The 22,625-nt window shown below is 36.4% G+C and overlaps 1 protein-coding gene across 4 annotated transcripts in view; it reads right to left on the bottom strand.

Moving 5' to 3' along the window:
- NAF1 (nuclear assembly factor 1 ribonucleoprotein) overlaps positions 1-22,625 on the bottom strand; it is a 72,040-nt gene that overhangs the window by 16,246 nt on the left and 33,169 nt on the right. The window contains exons 4-9 of one of the 4 annotated variants that reach the window (XM_025290439.3): positions 21,865-21,947; positions 17,654-17,814; positions 14,672-14,723; positions 13,589-13,691; positions 6,151-6,255; positions 4,999-5,322 (exon numbers count right to left, since the gene is read on the bottom strand). In XM_025290439.3, the coding sequence (XP_025146224.1) occupies positions 5,180-5,322; positions 6,151-6,255; positions 13,589-13,691; positions 14,672-14,723; positions 17,654-17,814; positions 21,865-21,947 (647 nt within the window). In that variant the 3' untranslated portion in view covers positions 4,999-5,179. Of the gene's footprint in view, positions 1-4,998; positions 5,323-5,403; positions 6,256-13,588; positions 13,692-14,671; positions 14,724-17,653; positions 17,815-21,864; positions 21,948-22,625 lie in introns of those variants that run through there. The other 3 variants (XM_025290440.3, XM_025290438.3, XM_025290441.3) reach the window with 3 other exon arrangements.

Below are 22,625 nucleotides of genomic sequence, written 5' to 3'. Positions count from 1 at the left end.
GTGCTCCATCATGAGCTTCCCCAGTGAACGTCTGTGACAGTGTTTCTAAGATGTGTCCTGTAGGATATTGGACAAGGAGATGCTCACTGGAGAAAAATAAATGTGGGAAGTAACACATTCTAGAGTCCATGTATTAGATTGAACCAAATGAATTTTGTAGGCAATTTCACAGATTTCAAAAAGTATCTGAACACATTAGTTAATGCCTATAGATTTTCTTCTGCCCTTGTATTTTAAACCCCTAATTTTGCTGGACAGGATTTATTTTGAAATTATGATATTGGCAATAAAGTACCAGGAATTATTAAAAAGCAGAGACATCACTTTGCTGACAAAGGTCTGTACAGTCAAAGCTATGGTTTTTTCCAGTAGTCATGTATGGATGTGAGAGTTGAACCATAAAGACTGAGCGCCAAAGAATTGATACTTTTGAACTATGGTGCTGGAAAAGACCCTTGAGAGTTCCTTAGACGGCAAGGAGATCAAATCAGTCAATCATAAAGGAAATCAACCCTGAATACTCATTGGAAGGACTGATGCTCCAATGTTCTGGTCACCTGATGCAAAGAGCCAACTCACTGGAAAAGACTCTGATGCTGTGAAAGACTGAGGGCAGGAGAAGTGGTCAACAGAGGATAAGATGGTTAGACAGCACCACCAACTTAATGAACATGAGTTTGAGCAAACTTTGGGAGATAATGGTCAGGGAAGCCTGGTGTGCTGCACTCCACGGGGTTGCAGAGTTGGACACGACTTAGTGACTGAACAACAACCAGGAATTAGTTGGTCAAAAACCAAACTGCTATTAAAGAAAATTAATCATTTGCTTTGAATAAATCAGCCACTAAGACAGCTGGCACACCCGAGGCTGACACTGCCATGTCCTGACACAAAGCACTGCATGATGCATGGTCAAGCAGACATTTGGAGAGTGGTGCAATGGGGAAGAGCATCCCTCCCGTGAGTCACAGGAGCACACGTGCAAGGTTTCAAGAGCTGCAGCAATGGTTCTGCCAGTGGCTATGGATACTGAGAACATATTAGTTCACTTCTACCATCTAAACATTACAGACCACCACCATCTATACATCACGTTTTAATAGGGATTCTCTGCTAAAAAGTTTCATTCCTTTGTATCTGTCCCACTATTTGGGCCATATTTTGTGTTAGTCTTCCCTCGTGGCTCAGATGGTAAAGCGTCTGCCTGCAACGTGGGAGACCCAGGTTCGATCCTTGGGTTGGGAAGATCCCCTGGAGAAAGAAATGGCAACCCACTCCAGTACTCTTGCCTGGAAAATTCCATGGACCAAGGAGCCTGGTAGGCTATAGTCCATGGGTTGCAAAGAGTCGGACACGACTGAGCAACTTCACTTTCATTTTCACTTTGTGTTAGAAACAATGTTTAGCCCTTGTATTTTCAATGTCAATAAAAAGCTTTTACCGTATCACATCAGTTTGCTCTTTCTGGGGGATGTTACAGTGCAACTAACTACAAAATAAGTCAATATAATATTTATTCCCATTTCATCAACCTTATGAGTAGAAATAAAAGGCACTGAACTAAAATATGCATAATAATCAGGCTTTTGCACTAGCTTTCAAATGTATATATTTGCAAGTATACATATAAAATATAATTAAGTATACTTCTTTATTGAATGTGAAGAAACTTTTCATTGGCTATTTTCATTATTTTACCATTTGATACACAACTGTGTACCTCATTTCCAGAACACTAAGTAATTGTACATGTCTGGAGTGCAGAGTCAAAGATGAGAGAGAATTTTATTGCTGATAGTAGCTCAAAACAAGTACTTTGGCCTGATAGGTGGTATTAAGAAGGTATTTTTCAATTTTAATTTCAGAACAGTATAGTAAATGTTTCCATGGTTTTCTGGAACATAATTGCTACATAAATTTAGGATCTGGCTGGGTCAGACTGATGAGTAAGGCTTTTGGAATAAGGGCAATTTATCTGCAGAAAAGGACACACATGTGTACTGCTGTTGCTTTTACCCTGAATGTATTGTCATAAATATAGACTGTATTAAATCACAGAGTACCTGCAACATAACTGGACAATTTCTCATAATCATTTTATTTTCCAGCTTGCATTCATTCTATTGTCTATTTTTTTTTTTTATAGACCTGAGAGTTTATTCATTGGAATCAAATAGGCAATGTCAGAAAGATTTTATGAACACATATTGTAAGAACATACAAACTGACTCTACAGAACATTCATCTAGTTTTTAATTCCTTTCTTAAAAAGACCTAGTGTTTAACAACATACTTATTTTCCCTTGGGTTTCCCTGGTAGCACAGATGGAAAAAGAATCATATCTCAACAATGGGATCATTAAACCAGTTAATCATATCGTCTTAAAATGTTTAAATTCATAGTACTGAAAGCAAATGCCAATTATTGCTGAAATAGAATATATCTAAATGATACATTATGTCCAAGATTTTCTCCCTCCCCAAATCTGTAAGAAAACTTGTTCTTAAGAAACACTAAGATTTTTAGCATATGGGGATTTTAAATACCATTTTTAAAAATCAAATAGCATTAAATTATAGATTGGAACTCAAGATTCTATTCATTATTAACTGAAGTCTTTATTGAATTTGTTACATCACTGTGTTATGCTCTTAGCTTTTTGGCTGCGGGTATGTGGGATCTCAGCTCTCTGAACAGGGACTGAACCCCCAGCACTGGGAGGCAAAGTCTTAACAACTGGACCTCCAGGGAAGTCCCTCTACTCTTTTCCTATGTCTTGAAATTTTAATGTACTTGAGTTTCACCAACTCTAAACAAGCAAGGAGAAAGTAGCACGAGACAAGGCGGGGGTTGAGGGTGGGGAGTAACAAGTCAGAATGAATGGGTAGGAAGAGGGGAAGGGAAACAGGGAAGAACAAGCATCCCGTAGTCTTCAACGTTTGCAAAGGTGAGACCCCTGTACACAGGCTCTGCCAGTGCATCCAACTGGTATGACAACTAGGCCCTACTAATCATTCAGTTGTTACACAGCAGGATGGGGGCATTTTAGAACTGAACTTTATGACTTAACTATAAGGCTTCTGAAATGTATTTTGCAAAGTTCTGTACTGCACCTCCTATTCTAGGTCTACACTAGAGTCTCAACCGAGTTCTTTCAGTCTTTATTCCTAACATGAGGACAAGTCATCGAATTACCAAGGACTTCACTATCTTTTCCATTAAAGAAAGGAAAAGGAGAAAGACACTCATCTAATAAAATAAACATATTAGCTTACACTATAATTTTTATTTCCTTTTATCATTATTTATAACAAGACATGCAAAAGGCTTCCCTGATGGCTCAGATGGTAAAGAATCTGCCTGCAATGCAGGAGATTCGGGTTCAATCCCTGGGTCAGGAAAATCCCCTGGAGAAGGAAATGGCAACCCACTCCAGTATTCTTGCCTGGAAAATCCCATGGACAGAGGCACCTGGCAGGCTACTGCCCATGTGTTGCAGAGTCAGACAAGACTGAGCAACCAACACACAGACATGCAGAAGCGTTATCTGTATGCTATAATGTGAATGACTATCTATTTCATTGTAGAAAAATGGCTTAAAGAATAGCCTATTTCAGATGACAAATGGCATGTGAAGAATATTCTAAGTATTTATATTGGCTAGTAATTTAAGGATCTAGGACCATATGATTTTAAAAACAGCACTCTTTAAGATTAAGATGATGAAAATTATAATATTTTTTTCCAAACTTGGGTCCCTCCTCTTAAACTCCAAAGATGTGTACAGCTAAAAATATATATATATAACAGAACCAAGTGAGTGAGATGTCATGAACAATTCAGGCAGCCAGTTTTATTTCTCTCTTCTTCCCCAACTCCCTCCACAGCCTCACTACCACCCTAAACAACTCCCTTCAGTCCCAGAGGGAAGGGTGTAGAAGTTGCAATAGACATGTACCCTGAAATCCACACAGACCAAGAATAAATCCTGAAATTCATCACCTGGGGGTACCTGTTAAAAGTGGTTTCCTAGATCTTATCTCAAATCTACTGAATTTGAATCTTAGGATAAAACTCAAGAATGTGCACTTTTAATAAATCATTCAAAGCTTAGGTCATTTCTGAAGTTTCAAAGGCCTTGAAATAAGTATAGGGAGGAAGGCAAGTTGGACCTAAGTGCTTAAGGTAGCAGCTTAATTGAAAGCAGAAGTCAAATGGTATCACTCAGCTCAATATCTACAGTCTACTTTTGAACAGAGGTCTAAAGATTTTTTACATACCTTGAGGATTATAACAGCTCACTAACTTGTTGCAACTGAATGGCAACATCTCACTCTTTCCATTTTGGAGTTTCCTCAGTGCTTTTAGATATAGCCTCACGTAACTCTTAAAATACTTCATCAACCAAAAGAAGACTGTGTCTTACTATTCTGTAAGACTGTGCTGTGATCTATAAAGGCAACTCCTAAACAGAAGCTGCAATAAATATCATTTCAAAAAAGAAACATGAAATACAACACATGTTTAAGCCAGTGTTACCACCAAAGCAAGAACCTCTCATCTCAAGACCCAAGAACCCTGAATAGAGTCTCCTCAGCCCTTGGGGGTGGTGGGGGGAGGGGGAAGAAAATGGGGACCTGCAACTAGAATCCACATGCTTGTGATAAATTACCAGGTTACTCTAACCAGCAAACAAGTATTATTTTCTAAGACTGCCAAGGAATGAAAGATTGGAAAACACCAATTTAATATAAAGTACAGGTCTGAAGATCAGAATTCAGTTTATCTTCTTGCTGCCTCACTGGCAACCTTAGTGACTTGACTTCTCTGGAGTCCTTAGGCCGCTCCAAGGTTATTAAATTAGGACTACTCTAGGCTACTTCTAAAGCCTCTTCTATCTCTAAAATTCTAAGATTTCCTTACACTTATGTTTCATGAGTACATAATCATGTAAAATAACATTCACTGGTTATTTAATTAAAAGTCTACATTCAGTCTGTCATTTAATAGATTTTTTTTTTATTAAGCACTTAATCTGTGCTAGGCATCCAAGAATCTGGGAAATCCATATGGACACACAAGTCTCCTTGCTGTTGGTAAATGCACATTACTGTGAATGAATAATGCATTTTACTGTGAATACTCTTTGTGTCTCTTTAAGCAGTTAAACAGTAAAGTTTACTGGATCATGCCTGAATAATGGAAATCTGCACAGATAATGGAAAGCCTGTCAATGCAAAATAAATAAATATTAACTTTAATTATACACATGACTTCTGCCAAGACATAATAACGCTTTTCTTCTCTGTACTTTTCACCTGCTTTAAAAAAAAAAAAAAAAAAAAAAGGTACATTTTAATTTATTGGTAAACTGCATTTACAACCAGAGTCAATTTTTAAAATATATTTATAAAAATAGTTTATTTTAAAGGCTCTCAATAGGACTTAACATTTTATTTTCAGATATACCAAGAAGATAATCAGTATGGTCAATATATTTTAATCCATGATGAAAGGTGCCCCAGATTATTAAATTGAGGCATACTATTTAATTAGGCAAGATTCAAAGAATTAATTAAATATTACATAATTGGATTCCCCACCACAAGTTTAACATTAAATTTTCATAAAGGTTACAATACATATCAACCTAAAACTGAAGGAACTATTTTTTAATTTACAATGCTTTAAAAATCTAGCTCTATAATCTCTTTTTAAAAAATGCTTCCACATATATATGCATGTATGTACATAAAAGTCCACATTTCTCAGGAATGTATCAGATCAGATCAGATCAACCTAATAGTAAGGTCCAAAATGAGCAGAATTACTATCTCCAGAAGAGGAGGGCAGAGGCAGGGGTGGGGGGGGCGGAGGTGGGGCTAGGGAGTAGGGCAGGGGGATTATCGGGTGAGGGGCCACAGCAGGGGCAGCCCAGCCCATGTTTGCAGAGGCAGGAGGTGGGGGTGGGGGGGGAGGGAGGGAGAAGTTATGTATGTCAAACCCTGGAGGAGGGAAGGGATACTGTGGCATCATGGGGCTATCCTGTCTCTGTGGCACAAATCCTGAAGGGTCCTGAGGGACCATGTGTTCTGCATTATAAAACTGTGGAGGTGGGGGCCTGCCAGGGCAAGATTGAGGATATCTACCCTGGGAAAATCCTCTTGTGAATTCTCTGTTATGATATCCTTTGGAATGCTCTGAAGCAGAGCTATGAACATTCCAATTGTGATGTACTTCTGCAAAATCTTCACCTTTGAAGGAAAGAGCATAAAGACAAAATTAAAATTAATTTTCATACATCAAAATACAGTGTTTAAAATTTCAAGAATGCCTTAACTTCCAGTATATATTACAGTAGTTATAATTTTGTAAGGCTTAAAATGATCAACTTTAAATGAATCCTAAAGGTCAGAGGATCAGGAGAGGGAAAGTTTATCAAGACAAAACTTTGAGACAAGAACCACTGGATTTCAGCCAAACACCACAGAGAAAACTGGACACCACTTCCACTCATATGCTCAAAGGTGGTCGAAGAGGCTGAGCAGGGAGCCAGTCAGCACGTCCCCTCAATGACAATGCAGATCACATGGGGAACATAGACTTTTGTCTCTACCGGCAATAGCCCCCTAAAAGCCTTCCTCCACTTCCTGCACTTGCGGTGGAGTCAGAGAAAACCCAGGAGAGTCAGGACATTCATCACTGCCCAGCGTAACAAGGCCAGTCCCAATAGTGTCAGGAGCAGTAATGAGGCACTCCTACATTCAGCAGACACAAGAGGAGGCCTGCCTGTGCCCAGCAGTAATGAGACAGCCCCAGGCTCAGATGTCAACTGAAGCTAAAAAGAAAAGCTTAACTCTTATACTCACCAGGACGTAAACAGTAATAATGCAACCTCCTTCCTTTCCCCGAAAGAACAAAACAACGTATTAGGTTGGTGGCAAAGGTGACTGTGGTTTTGCATTGTTGAACTTTTGCCATTTCACATTGGAATACATTCTTAAATAAATGTGGTTATGTTATATATCATTAAATGCATATTTCTCACTTTATGTTTTTTCCCTAATGACTTATTATTTGCTGTTTATTTTATATTTATTTTAGACTGGAGAAATGATGTTAGACAAAAAGCAAATACGAGCAATTTTATTATTCGAGATCAAAATGGGTCATAAAGCAGTGGAGACAACTCACAAAATCAGCAATGCATTTGACCCAGCAACTACTAATGGACAGTGCAGTGGTGGTTCAAGGAGTTTTGCAAAGGAGGCTTGAAGATGAAGAGTGCAGTGGCTGGGTATTGGAAGCTGACAATGACCGAGGATCATCAAAGCTGATCCTCTTAACAACTGTATAAGAAGTTGCCAAAGAACTCAGTATCAACCATTCTATGGCCATTTGCCATTTGAAGCAAATTGGAAAGATGAAAAAGCTCAGTAAGTTGCTGCCTCACGAGTTGACTGAAAAAAAAATCATTGTTTTGAAGTGTTATCTTCTTTAATTCTATGCAACAACAACAAACCATTTCTCAGTCAGATTGTGACATGCAATGAAAAGTGGATTTTACACAACAGCTGGCAATGATCAGCTCAGTGGCTGGACCAAGAAGCTCCAAAGCACTTCCCAAAGCCAAATCTGCACCAAAAAAAGGTCATGGTCACTGTTTGGTGGTCAGCTGTTCGTCTGATCCACTACAACTTTCTGAATCTCAGTGAAACCATTATATCTGAGAAGTATGCTCAACAAATCAAACTGATGCACTGAAAACCGCAACACTAGCAGCCAGCACTGGTCAACAGAAAGGGCTCAATTTTTATCCACGACAATGCGCAACCACACGCCACACAACCAATGCTTCAAAAGTTGAATGAATTGGGCTATGAAGTTTTGCCTCATCTACCATATTCACAAAACCTCTTGCCAACTGAGGACCACTTCTTCAAGTAGCTTGACAACTTTTTGCACAGAAAATGCTTCCACAGCACAAGGCAGAAAATGCTTTCCAAGAGTTTGTTGAATCCCAAAGGACAGATTTTTATGTTACAGGAATAAACAAACTTGTTTCTGCTAGTTGGGAAAATGTGTTCATTGTAACGGTTGCAATTTTGACTAATAAAGTTGTGTTAGAGCCCAGTTATAATGATTTAAAATTCATGGTCATAGATTGCACTCTAGCTGTAAAACAACAACAGTAGATTGTGATAATTAAAGACCTAAACCAACCACTGAAAAAGCTATACTCATACAATCAACACTGCAGATAAATGCAAACAGAATTCTAAAACAATTTATAACCACAGGAAGGCAAAAGAAAGACAACAGAGAAATAAAAATTAGAAAGAATACAGAAAAGGGCAGATTTAAGCCCAAACATATCAATAATTACATTAAATATAAATGGTCTAAATATACCAATCAAAACACAGTAGTTGGCAGAGTGGATTAGAAAACAACTATAGTCTGTAAAAAGCTTATTTCAAGTGATAGTCACGTTGAATGTAAGAGAATGGAACAAGCTACAATATGCAATATAACTAATTATATTAATATCAGATAAAACAGGCTTCAGAATAGGGACATTTTATGATATAAGGGTCACTACCAAGAAGATTTAGCTATCTTAAATGTGTATGCACCAACCACATGCTCTCTCTCAACAACTGACGAGATAACTAGATGGAAAATCATTAAGGATAGAGAAAATACTAAATAATACTCTTATAAATTATCCATTGGTCCAAGAGACTGTATCAAGAGGAATAAAAACAAAGAAACATTAATATAAATCACAATAAATAAAATGTATGAGTATCTGTGGAACAGATTCAAAGAGTAAAGTCTTTAATAACATAAACTCCCACTTTGCTGCTGCTGCTGCTAAGTCGCTTCAGTCGTGTCTGACTCTGTGCGACCCCATAGATGGCAGCCCACCAGGCTCCCCTGTCCCTGGTATTCTCAAGGCACAAACACTGGAGTGGGTTGCCATTTCCTTCTCCAATGCATAAGAGTAAAAAGTGAAAGTGAAGTCGCTCAGTCGTGTCTAACTCTCAGTGACCCCATGGACTGTAGCCCACCAGGCTCCTCCATCCATGGGATTTTCCAGGCAAGAGTACTGGAGTGGGGTGCCATTGCCTTCTCCAAACTCCCACCTTAAGAATCTATAAAAACCAAAACAAAATAAACTCAAAGCAAGCAGTAGAAAGTTAATGATAAAGAGTTAAAAGAATGCAAATGCTAATAGAAAAATAATAAATAAAAATCAATAACAAAGAATTGGCTCTGTGAAAGATCAATATAATTTGCTATCTTCTAAGCAAAACTGAAAAAATACAAGCCACAAATGATCAATATCAAAGACATCAAAATGAAGACAATCTTGCAAACCAACTCAACATACATAATTTGACAAATTAGATGAAATGGACCAACTCCTTGAAAAATAAAAGCTACTATAACCTATCCAACATGGAAAAGTAAGTAAACTATTAAGTAAACTGAATTTGTAATTAAGTCTCCCCAAAAAGCTATCTCCAGTCTGAAGTGGTTCACTGGAGATTTTTTTTTACCAAATATAAAAAATTAACAGCAAGTCTACATAATGTTTTCAAGTATACCAAAAACAGAAAATCTCAATTCATTTTTATGAAACTACTCTGCTGACAACAAAACCAGTTAAAAATAGTCTGAAAGAAAACTAGACCAATACCTCTCATGAATATAAACATAAAAATCTTTATCAAAATATAAGCAAAATTCAGTACTATTTACAAAGAATTACACACCATGGCTAACTGGTTTATTTCAGTGATGCTCATTCAATATTCTAAAACCAATGTAATCTACTTTATTAACAAGTTAATGAAGGAGTCATGTGATATTATCAATCAATGCAGAAAAATAATTGTCAAAATTATTATTTGTGATTTCTGAAAAACTGTTTAGGACCATTAGACAGAAGACTAAACAGAAACTTCCTCAACTTGATAAAGAACACCTACAGTAACCCTATACCTAATATTATACTTAATGGTAAAATACTGAATGTTTCCTTCTATGATCAGGAATAAAACATATGTACTGAATATGGTGCCAGACATTACAGCCAGTTCAGAAATGAAAGAGAGCTAAAAAAGCATACAGATTGGGAGGGAAAAGACAAACACTATTTCTATTTGCCACTGACATAACTGTCTACATTGAAATCTCAGGAGAAAAATTCCTAGAACTAAAGAGTTCAGCAAAGTCACAAGACACAAGCTAAACATACAAACAATAATTATTTCTGTATTCTAGAAATGAACACATGAACACAAATTAAAAATGCAATAGCAGTTACAATGATTTCCCCCAAATTGAAATACTCAGGTGTATATCTAACAAAAGATGTACAGAACCTACATTCTGTAAACTACATAATGCTGGTGAAAGAAATTTTTAAAAAATCTAAATTAATGGAGATGTACACCATGTTTGTGGAACAGAAGACTCAATCCAGTTAAGACGTCAATTCTCCCCAAACCAATACACAGGTTCAATCCAATTTCTATCAAAATTCAAGCAAGACTTTCTGTCAATATAGGGAAGTTTATTTCAAAAGTCATATGGAAAGGCAAAGGAATTAAAATGGCTAAAAATAATTATGAAAACTTTTAGGAAATAAAAAAGAGAAAATCTTTGGAATGTAAGTCTAGGAAAGGAATTCTCAGACTCCATCAAAGAAAAGTAGATAAATTGGGCTTCATCAAAACAAAAAATTTCATTCTGCAAAGCTCCTTTATAATGATGAAAACTCAAGCTAAAGAAGTATTAGCAATTAAATATAAACTCTCATAACTCAAGAGTAAAGCAGAAATACAATTAGAAAATGGGCACAATATGAACAAAAAAGCATTGAAGGGATATAGATAGCAAATGAGCACATGGAAAGCTGGTCAGTATCACTAGCTATTAGGAAAATCCAAATTAAAATCACAACTACGTATCATTACATACTCATTAGAATGTCTAAAATAAAAAATGATGACAATGACAAATGCTTGTGAGAATGCAGACAAACTGGGAAACTCATACACTAGGGACAAGAATGTAAAGTGGTAAAGCCACATGAACAACAATATGAAAGACTCTCAAGAAACTAAACATGGAACTACAGTGGGCCCTTAAATAACACAGGTTTGAACTACATAGGTCCACTTTTAAGCAGATTTTTCTCAATAAAAACATACTATACAGTCCATGATTGGCTGAATCCACGGATGTATAACCATGGGTACAGAGGGCCAACTTTAAGTCATACAGATTTTCAACTGCATGGAAGGGAGGGGGATGTCAGTGCCCCTTAGCCCAAAGTTGTTCACTTGTCAACTATATTATATAACCCAACTGTACTCTTGGACATTTATCCCAGAGAAATGTGAACATTTGTGTTCACATAAAAATCTGTGCACAAATGTATAAAGTAGCTTTATTCATAAAACCCAAAACTGTAAACACCACAAATGCCCTTAAATGGATGAATGGTTAAACCACCTGCGGTATACTCATACCACAGAACACCACCCTGGAATGAAAACAAACTTATTATACATACAACAATCTAGATGATTTCCAGAAAAATATGCTCAGTAACAAAACCCAACTGATAATTTATATGAACCATTCTTGACAGGACAAAATATATCACAGAAATGGCACACAGATGAGTGGCTGTCGGGAGTTGAGGAAACGGAAGAAGAAAGGAAGTGGGTGTGGATATAACAAGGCAACATGAGGACCTTCTTCTGTGACTGCACTGGTGTTAAAAGCTAACAAAACACCTTGATTTTAGCTTAAGCACCATATCATTTAATTCTAAAAATGGAAGCAAACAGGTTTCTTGGAATAAAAAAAAAAAAAGGACTGATAAGCACAAATGATTCTTTTATTTTTTATCCCAAGGAGCCATTTTTTACACCCCCAAGCTTGAAAACTACCCGAGTGTCCCTTGTGCCTCTCCTACCACACCCCACCCCATGCTGTGCGATGCCTCCAATGCTGGCAGATGCCAGAAAGTACAAGAAAACCCCTAGATAGCTCCCTCAGTTTTCTTACTGAGCAATTTATACAGATGTAAATGAAGATTAAAAATACTATATACTACACTTAGGAGTGCCAAAGAATGCTCAAACTACCACAGAACTGCACTCATTTCACACGCTAGCAAAATAATGCTCAAAATTCTCCAAGCCAGGGTTCAACAGTACGTGAACCATGAACTTCTAGATGTTGAAGCTGGATTTAGAAAAGACAGAGGAAACAGAGATCAAATTACCAACATTCAGTGGATCATCAAAAAAGCAAGAGAGTTCCAGAAAAATATCTACTTCTGCTTTATTGACTATGCCAAAGCCTTTGACTGTGTGGATCACAACAAACTGTGGAAAATTCTTTAAGAGATTGGAATACTAGACCACCTGACCTGTCAAGAAACAACAGGTAAAACTGGACATGGAACAACAGACTGGTTCCAAATAGGGAAAGGCATACATTAAGGTTGTATACTGTCACCATGCTTATTTAACTTATATGCAAAGTACATCATGAAAAACGCTGGACTGGATGAAGCACAAGCTGTAATCAAGATTGCCAGGAGAAATATCAATAAACTCAGACATGCAGATGACACCACCCTTATGGCAGAAAGAAAAGAACTAAAGAGCCTCTTGATGAAAGTGAAAGAGGAGAGTGAAAAAGTTGGCTTAAAGTCCAACATTCAGAAAACTAAGATCATGGCATCTGGTCCCATCACTTCATGGCAAATAGATGGGAAAACAGTGGAAACAGTGACACTTTGATTTTTGGGGCTCCAAAATCACCGCATATGGTGACTGCAGCCATGAAGTTAAAAGATGCTTGCTCCTTGGAAGAAAAGCTATGACCAACCTAGACAGCATATTAAAAAGCAGAGACATCCCTTTGCCAACAAAGGTCTGTCTAGTCAAGGCTATGGTTTTTCCAGTAGTCACATATGGATGTGAGAGTTGGACTATAAAGAAAGGTGAGCACCGAAGAATTGATGCTTTTGAGCTGTGGTGTTGGAGAAGACTCTTGAGAGTCCCTTGGACTGCAAGGAGATCCAACCTAAAGGAGATCAGTCCTGAATATTCATTGGAAAGACTGAAGCTAGAGCTGAAACTCCCAATACTTTGGCCACCTGATGTGAAAAACTGACTCACTGGAAAAGACCCTAAGGCTGGGAAAGATTGAAGGCAAGAGGAGAAGGGGATGACAGAAGATGAGATGGTTGGATGGCATCACCAACTCAATGGAGAAGAGTTTGAGTAAACTCGGAGTTGGTGATGGACAGGGAAGCCCAGTGTGCTGCACTCCATGGGGTTGCTAATTTGTGATTTGTGATTTTGCTTCAGACACGATTGAGTGACTAGACTGAACTGAACACTGAGGAGGGCATGGCAACCCACTCTAGTATTCTTTCCTGGAGAATCCTATGTACAGAGGAGCCTAACAGATTCCAGGCCCTGGGGTCGCAAAAGTCGGACACAACAGAAGAGACTTAACATGTATGCACATTTTCTACATTTAACTCACCAGGTTCATTAAATTCAGATCTGAATTTTTTCCGACCTTGAATCTGAGATTTTTTCCTCTGTTTGGCTTCTTTTTCCTTTTCATCATCACTGAAATCCAAGGCCTTACACGAAAAAATAGATTTATGTCATATGCATTTACCAATCCAGTGGTACATTATCAGAGGTAAAGAGAATAAAGCACTTATTTAAGTGACCCTGAAAGTTAATACATGTACACATGACACAAATCAGAAGGCATAATGCCGTGGCAATGTGAATGCTAAAATAGGACTGCTTCTGATTACGTAATCCTCTAAGTGGGCATCCACTGACTCACACAGCGTCAGCAAAATCACAAATTAACACAGATCATAAACCTTTAGCACTGCTTGAGAATCTACAATGACCAGAGTTAAATCTATAAATATCAAGAATTTACAAAACTGAGAAACTTCATCAGAACTTATGAGCGCATTAAAAAACTCTTATAATTATATTTTTGTTTTATAAAATAAAAATGCAAAAGTATAAATTCATGCTATTTTTAAGAACGTATATACTCATTGCTGTAATTTTCATGTTTTAATAAAGACCATATATATCAAGCTACTTTGAAATGTAAAATATTATTGCTGACAAAAAAAAGAACACTCTTTTTAGGAAGGTGAGTATACTGTAAAAAATGGAGAAGTAGGTAAACTGTAATTATTTTCTACCTCCAAAAGAAAAGTAGCTTATTAAAAGTATCATCAATAAACATCTTCACGTCCCATGTGGTGAATATACTAAACTAAAAAAAAATATTTTAAATGATAATTTTGCCTTTAGCAGGTATCAACAAAATTGATAAAAACAGGACACTATAAGGAAAATGATAATCTGATAATAATTAAAATGTGATTGAAAATATTTTTTTCTGAAATGACCACAATCTCTAATTGTGAGGTATAAAAGGCATCGGAGGGAGGGGAGAGCACGAGGGCTGGCAGAAGGCAGTGTGACTAGTGAGCAGTTTCGAGGACATCCTTCAGGTCAGGAATGAGGGATGTATAAGACTGAGTCCTGTCTTCCTTTCTCAAATACTGTGTGAAAAGACACTTACCTCTGGTGGTGGTTCTTGATCATTCTTCCATGATGCATCTGATCCCCTATCCCTAGGGGAACAAACAAAGGTCAAAGGGTCAAAGTACTTATTAAGATTCTGTTAAGTGCTTATAACCTAATAGCATGGAAAATAAAAAAGCAAAAGACCTAAGCTCAATCTTAATTTGCAATATATAAGACAATAAGAGAAAAGAATAAAGGTTCATTTCTCTGTTCTTTATTTAAGAAGATGTGGGAAGAGCACACATATATATTAGGAGTGGAGAATCAGAATGAGAAGTCGACACCATGCTGTGCAGGGCAAAGTGGTTCTGCAATTCTTCAGCAGCTCCAGGTGCTCTGACTCTGACTGATACTCTCGTAATACCTGAGCTCAGCTCATAAATCTCCTTCAGTAAATACCTATCCAAGACCACCATCAGATGTTCAGGTGCCAAGGACACAAAAAGGGAATACGAGGTATTTCCTTATGTAAGACTTTACAGGTTCAACAACAGAGATCACAACATGAAATGCTTCTTCCTCGATTCACCTGAGAATTATCAGTGATCCTCCATGAGTAAGCAAGGCTTGTTCCAAGAGTGACTCTCAGAGCAGAGGGCGAGACAAAGGCATCTAGAGTTTGGGGAGGAGGAGCTGTGAAGATCCGATAGGACACTAACTCTTCTTGGTGAAAAGTTTTATACTCTATGACCAACAAAAGCATGTAGATCTATTATAATTTCTGACAGCTCATTTTTAATTGTATCTGTTTGATCCTGATTTCACAGTTTGACAGTATTTGTTATTCAATTACATTAAAATATTACAAAGTATTAGGAGTAGATGTTGTCCTCACTGCTTGACACCAAATCTCAAAAATAAATGAAACTCCCAGGAATTAATTAATCCATTAATCCATTAAAATCAATTTACAGATGTCAGTGAGCTCGCACAACATGAAATCTTTTTTTCTGAGTCTACTCTACTATTTTAATTTGGAATTCTGTTCTTATACATAAAGCCTTATCAATGACTTTTTCCATTTTTAATTATCTTCTACCCATGCATTTATCATAGCTCCGGGGCTCCTTTTTGCATGGATACCATCTCACGGCCTGAAGTGACCTAAGAATGAAATCTTCTAAAGGCAGAAATGGGAAAAGTTCCCCAACTGGGGCATTACCACAGAAAATCAAAAACTACTAAACAAAAGAACAAGCAAGATTTCCAACAGCACCTTTAACAAGAGTAAGTTCATGGGAAGCTAAGATTAAAATAACCCAATTAAAGGCAGGTAAGCTGGAGATAAGTTCAACTTCTCCACCTCAAAGGAAAGGAGTTCCCTTGACCAACAGAAAAAATGCAGTCTAGAACAGAATGGACTTCATCAGGCGGGGCTTCTGCAGAGTGGGCTCAATTTCCAGATTCTTTAGTTTCTTATTCTTTCTTTGCAAAAAAAGACAAAAAATCTTGTTCTTGCAAATCAGAACAAAGACTGCTTCTAAATCTGTCTAAAAACACCTTCAGAAAAATCTCTTCATCCTATCTATTTTAAGCTAAAATATTTTACCCCTTAAAAGCTAATATATGGAATATCCAAAGCAACAACTTAATATTCAAACAGAACAAAATGCTATTTATTTAAGGCATGGTTTTAAAGCATATTAAAATTTTTATAACTTTGCTATATTTAATTCACCTTTCATGTTAATGGTTATTTAGAAAAATTAACCTTACATAGCCTGAAGAACAACTTAAGTTCCTATAGGTACTTCTGTGTTTTTTTAAACATGAGTTTAACAAATTATCAGGAACAAAATATTCATCTCATTTCAGAGATTTCCAAATATTAAAACTCAGACTGGATTTAGTATGTAAGTGGTAAAGAGGCATTCTCCCAGATGGGACTGGTATCATGGTTTGACAAGCACCAAAGTCACTACTCACGATATCTTCTGCAAAAACAACACTCCTAATGCTTCACCTGTATTTCAAGTTTCCAACTGAAACACAGTTAGATTTCAAAGGGACTTTTGTGTCAAACTGAATACAAAATCTTTTCAGATTTAAGATCTCTTCCCCAATCCTTTGTCGTATTTTTCTCCACTCCTAAATGGGCAACGTTTTTTTTTTTTTTTTATCTTTTTTTTATCTTTATATTTTTTATTTTATTTTTAAACTTTACAATATTGTATTAGTTTTGCCAAATATTGAAATGAATCTGCCACAGGTATACATGTGTGGTTCATATTTATTACATCCTTCCAAAGCATTCAATTTATATTTACAGAAAAAGTTATTCTACTTTAATTCACATGCCACTGGTTTGTGCAAAAATTAATTATGTAATTATAATAACAAATCTGATAAAAATAGCTCTACAGCTAACATCTGGCAACAAATTTATACCTGACAAATATATAGCTCATCAGTGGAAACAAGAAATATCACCAGATACATACCACAGGATATCATACAGCACATTTACAGACAGAATGGAGATTGCTGGTTTGCTGGTTAAGTCAACTCTGTTAATTGCAGCTTGATACACAACACACAAATATGTTCTTCTATAAATGCACAATTTATAAGCAACTTAAAATTTACTCATTTTTCTTTTTTCTTTTTAAGAATTATAAAGTTGCATTAAATAATGAAGCTTATGGATGCAATCCAAAGAAATCTTTCTTTACGATGGAAAAGTTGTAGCACATATATGCACAAAAGTATATAATGGAAAAGATAATGAATTAAAATTCAGAAAATGTATATGGCTCTTACCAGTTGATCATGTCATTTTGGTCAAAAAAAATACAAATGATCTCTACCTTGTAAAACCTGATAACAACTGTAGCTTTCAGAGATGTTACCAGGAAGACAAATGAGCTCTTGGGAACACAGATATCAGCATAACTGCAAGAAACTACATCACTAAGAATTACTCCTAAAACACAAACACCAGATAAGCAAAGAAGTAACATGCCAATAAAGTACTTACTGTTTAAGCTTCTCTGTGAATATATACTGGGTGAAGTCTTTCATTGATGGAGCAAAATACATAGTGTCCTTTATTTTAATACCTTTATTTTCAATATGCTCTGAAGAATTAAACCGTAATACATAAAATGGATGTGCAACAGGTCCAAATATCTCAAATATCTATAAAAGAGAAGAAACATAAAGTTCTCCTTCGACAGTAAAGTAAGGACTTCAAAAGTTCATACTATTGGGACTTCCCTGGCAGTGCAGTGGTTAAGCCTTCACTTTCCAATGCAGAGGGTGCAGGTTGAATCCCTGCTTGGGAAATTAAGATCCCACAAGCCTCTTGACCAAAAAACCAAAACATAAAACAGAAACAATACTGCATGTGTGTGATTTTTCAGATTCCAGTCATCTATCAATGGACATGTACATGGCTTCCACATGTTGGCCACTGGAAATAGTGCTGCTATGAACTCTGGCATACATGTACCTTCCCAAATTATAGTTTTCTCTGGATATACACTCAGAAATAAGACTGCCGGATCATACACTAACTCTACAGATTTTTAAGGAACCTCCATACCACCGTCCATAGTGGCGGCACCAATTTACATTCCCACCAACAGTGAAAGAGAGTTCCTTTTACTCCACACCCTCACCAGGGTTTATTATCTACAGACTTTCTAGTGATGGCCATTCTGACTGGTATGAGGTAATACTTCACTATAGTTTTTTTGTTTTTTGTTTTTTTAATTGGAGGCTACTTATTTCACAATATTGTGGAGGTTTTTGCCATACAGTCACATGAATCAGCCACAGGTGTACATGCTTTCAGGCCCCATCCTGAACCCCTCTCCCATCTCCCTCCCCATCCCATCCTTCAGTGTCATCCCAGCGCACCAGCCCTGAGCACCCTGTCTCACGCATTGAACCTGGGCTGGCAATCTGTTTCACATATGATAATATTCATGTTTCAATGCTATTCTCTCAAATCATCCCACCCTCGCCTTCTCCCACAGAGTCCAAAAGTCTGTTCTTTACATCTGTATCTCTTTTGCTGTCTTGTATATAGGGTCATCATTACCATCTTTCTAAATCCCATATATATGCGTTAATATACTATATTGGCGTCTTTCTTTCTGACTTACTTCACTCTGTATAATAGGCTCCAGTTTCATCCACCTCATTAAAACTGATTCAAATGCTTTCTTTTTAATTGCTGAGTAATATTCCATTGTGTATATGTTGACCTGAGTTTCTCCAATAATTAGAGATATTGAGCATCTTTTCATGTGCCTCTTAGCCATCTGTATGTCTTTAAAAAAATGTCTATTTAGGTCTTCTGCTCATTTTTGATTGGGTTGTTTGATATTGACTTGTATGAGCTATTTGTGTATTTTGGAAATTAATCCCATTGGTAGCATATATTGCAAATATTTTCTTCCAGTCTATACGCTTTTTGTTTTGTCTATGGTTTTCTTTAATGTGTAAAAGCTTTTAAGTTTAATCAGGTCCCTTTTGTTTATTTTTGTCTTTCCTTCCACGACTAGGAGACAGAGCTGAAAAAAACACTGCTGTGATTTATGTCAAAGAGGGTTCTGCCCATGTTTTCCTTTAAAAGTTTGATCATATCCTGTCTTGTATTTAGGTCTTCAATCCATTCTGACTTTACTTTAGCAACATGGTATTAGAGAATGTTCTAATTTCAATCTTTACATATAGCTGTCCAGATTTTCCACCTACTAAAGAGACTGTCTTTTCTTCATTGCCTATTCTTGCCTCTTTCATTGTAAATTAATTGATCATAAGTGCATGAGCTTATTTTCCGGCTTTCTATCCTGTTCCACTGATCTATTGCTCCCTTTTAAAGCCTAAAGTTTTAGTTTTTTTCATGTTAAATATATTTTTCATAATATATAATTTCTGTGGCTATTTAACACTCCTTTACAGATCTAGCAGAATTTAACCTATTTTATATTGTAGAATATTGAGACAAGCTCCCAATTTGTTCAGAAATGACGCCATAATGAACACCTTTATCTGTAAATCTCTGTACTTCAGAATTCCTGAAAACTAGTTCATAAGGGATGGAACTATCAAAGCCAAAAGTATGATTACTACTAAAACTCTTGATGCAAATTATTAAATAACATTCCAAATAATAATTTAAGTCAACTGCATTAAAAGTACCTATTTTATTATATCCTCAGTTGCTGATTGACTGAAAAGTCCTCATTTGTTAAAAAGTAAAACAAAAAAACAATAAAAACAACAAACACTCGAACAAATATTCAAAACTAAAGGTAGAGACAATGATCAAGAAATCCAACTTATAGATGGCATAAGTTGTTAATGTTTTAAAAATTCCCTAATATAAGAATTCAACATTAAAAATGGAATTCATTCATTAATTATCAACAGGAACTAATCATTTCTAGGATTAAAGTGCAAAAGGCAGAATTTCAAATCTGAAGTTGCCCTCCTTTAAATCAGTGGGAAACAAGGAAGGAGATGGGACGGGGGCAAAAAAAAATCAGACCACCTGTGTTATAAATTGCATTTTGCTTCTTGTTAGCTATTGTGATTTCTGAATAAATGAGGATAATTCTATTTCCTTACAGTTTCAGTGAATTTAAAAAGATACAGAGGATATCTGACACTGTAGCTGATTATTACTGTTACTGAAAAGGAGAGGGAAAAGGAAGAATGTCATAAATAAAAGGAATCATGGAAATAATCAGTTTTAATTCAGTCAGAAAAGCAGGAAGTACGTTTCCCTAGCCTCTTCTCCCTGGTCTCCCCAAGAGGTACAGCAGCATCCCTGTGCTCAAGAGCTCCCCTCCCCAGCCATCTCCACTCACCTCCATTCCTCTCTCAACAGCTCCCCAGGCTAAGCCCCTAGACTCTCTCTAGCCCCTTACAAAGGTACCAGCAGTAAATAGGGTTTATTCTGTATCTCAGTCCTTCTTCCTCTGAACCAAAAGTACTGAGACCCATACTTGAAACAAAAGTATTAAGCCTAGGTATTTGAAAGGGAAAAGTCAACACCACCCTTCAGGTATTAAAGTCTTTCTTCTCTTCACAAACTTTTTCAAAAATTGCCAAAAAGCATTAACTCTGGACTCCAATTAATTCTGTCACTGATTGCTTTGCAGTTGTAAGAGACTCATTTATTTTGGTAAATTAGTCGGTCAACCTAAAAAGTAGGCAGTGCAGGGTGGCAGGGCCCTCATAAAAGCCAAATCCCTTTCTAATCTGTCAGAATGGAACAGCAGGAAAAGGCACAGAAAAGGGAAAATTATGTGAGTTGCTCTAATAATATAATTCAAAATAAATGCTTTTTTTCTGATTAAACACGAATTAATTCTATTTCTTAAAATAAAAAAGATGTCAACTGTCACTTATCTAGGAAAAAGTAAAGCCCAATAAGTTTTCTCCAGAGACAACATCTGGTTTCTCAATTGTCTGTTATCAACTCAATACTTATTTACTTAGCCCATATAATCCACAAAGGACTCTAACTATACACAGTGGAATATCCCGAGGTAAATAAAACTCTGCCCCTGCTGCCAGAAAGAGACTACTTGGTTGATATTTATATTCTTCATCTTGGAAGATTTTCTGTCCTCTGATGACCACTCAGAATTATATATCTGTTGGGTAAAATGCAGCCATCCATCATGCAGGGTTGTTCCCTGCATGTAAGGATGTTAAAAGGGACCTAATCTTATAACGGTACTAAAGTACATATTCACAATTCTCCAGAAAGTGCTTACAGTGACCCTTTACTGGTGTCACCTAAAACTTTTTCCACTTGAAAAGATTCCACTCTCAGCTTCCAAGTGAGGAAGTCAAAATCTAAAAAGTTTCAAGAGCCACTATTCAAAGGGCCACAAAAAGCAAAAAGGTTTATGAACTATTATGCATTGGAAAGTCTCCTGCACCCAACTGAGTAACTGGAAGAACTGTGTCTTATTCAAAATATAGACCCACTGCCTGGCAAAGAACCTGACAAATGTCAGGAAAAAAATTCTATATAAAAACAACAACAAATTAAACCAATTTACAGACAGACACAAATTACTGAAGAAAATCAGGAATGTACTAAAATTTGAGAGCTCTAATTTGCTCACATACTTAACTAATAAACTTAAGATACTAAAGTCAGAAAATCCAATCAACAAAGAAACAGGGTAATTAGTAGGAATTGAGTACTGTTTTACAAACCTTTCCTGCTGCCTGTCGATCAGTTTTAAAAATTACAGTCTCCTCATTAACTGGAGGTACATTAGTCATAGATTCAATTATTACTGAAAATGAAACAAAATAGATTATTTCAAGATTTAATCAGAAGATAATGCAGAATTCAAATCAGAATTTACGCTTTAATCTCCACATAATTTAAAATGAAATTTAAGGTGGGATAATATACCTTGGTAACCATTCCTCCTGGATAAACAAGTAGCATAAGGAAATATATTCTACATTATTTTCTTTTATATGAAAGCTAAAATTCTGGGAAAAAAGATTAAAGTACAAAATCTCACAGAAAGCTGGAATTACCCATTAGTCAAAAGTCAACAAAGTCAAGCTGTGTACATTTTCTCAAGCAATTTTTATCCAAAAAATAATAATCACATTTAGTCACATAACTCCTGTTTTAGAAGAAATTAGTCTTGTTTCTCACCCTAGAAATCCTTTTCTGAAAAGTACTGATTACATACCGATATATGAAAAAGTTAAAGACTTCACAAAAATATTTTCCTCTGAACAGATGAAGAAAGAATGATAAGAGTTCCCAGTAATGTGGCTCCCAGGTGCACTGGGAAGACCCTGAGGGATGGGATGGGGAGGGAGGCGGGAGGGAGATTCAGGACAGGGGACACATGTACACCCATGGCTGATTCATGTAGATGCATGGCAAAAACCACTACAGCATTGTAAAGTAATTACCCTCCAATTAAAATAAATAAATAAAAAGACAAAAA

The sequence above is a fragment of the Bubalus bubalis genome, chromosome 7 (assembly GCF_019923935.1).
Source record: "Bubalus bubalis isolate 160015118507 breed Murrah chromosome 7, NDDB_SH_1, whole genome shotgun sequence".
Lineage (NCBI taxonomy): Eukaryota > Metazoa > Chordata > Mammalia > Artiodactyla > Bovidae > Bubalus > Bubalus bubalis.
The sequence above is the reverse complement of the archived record's forward strand: the minus strand, read 5'-3'. Positions and strand labels throughout refer to the sequence as shown.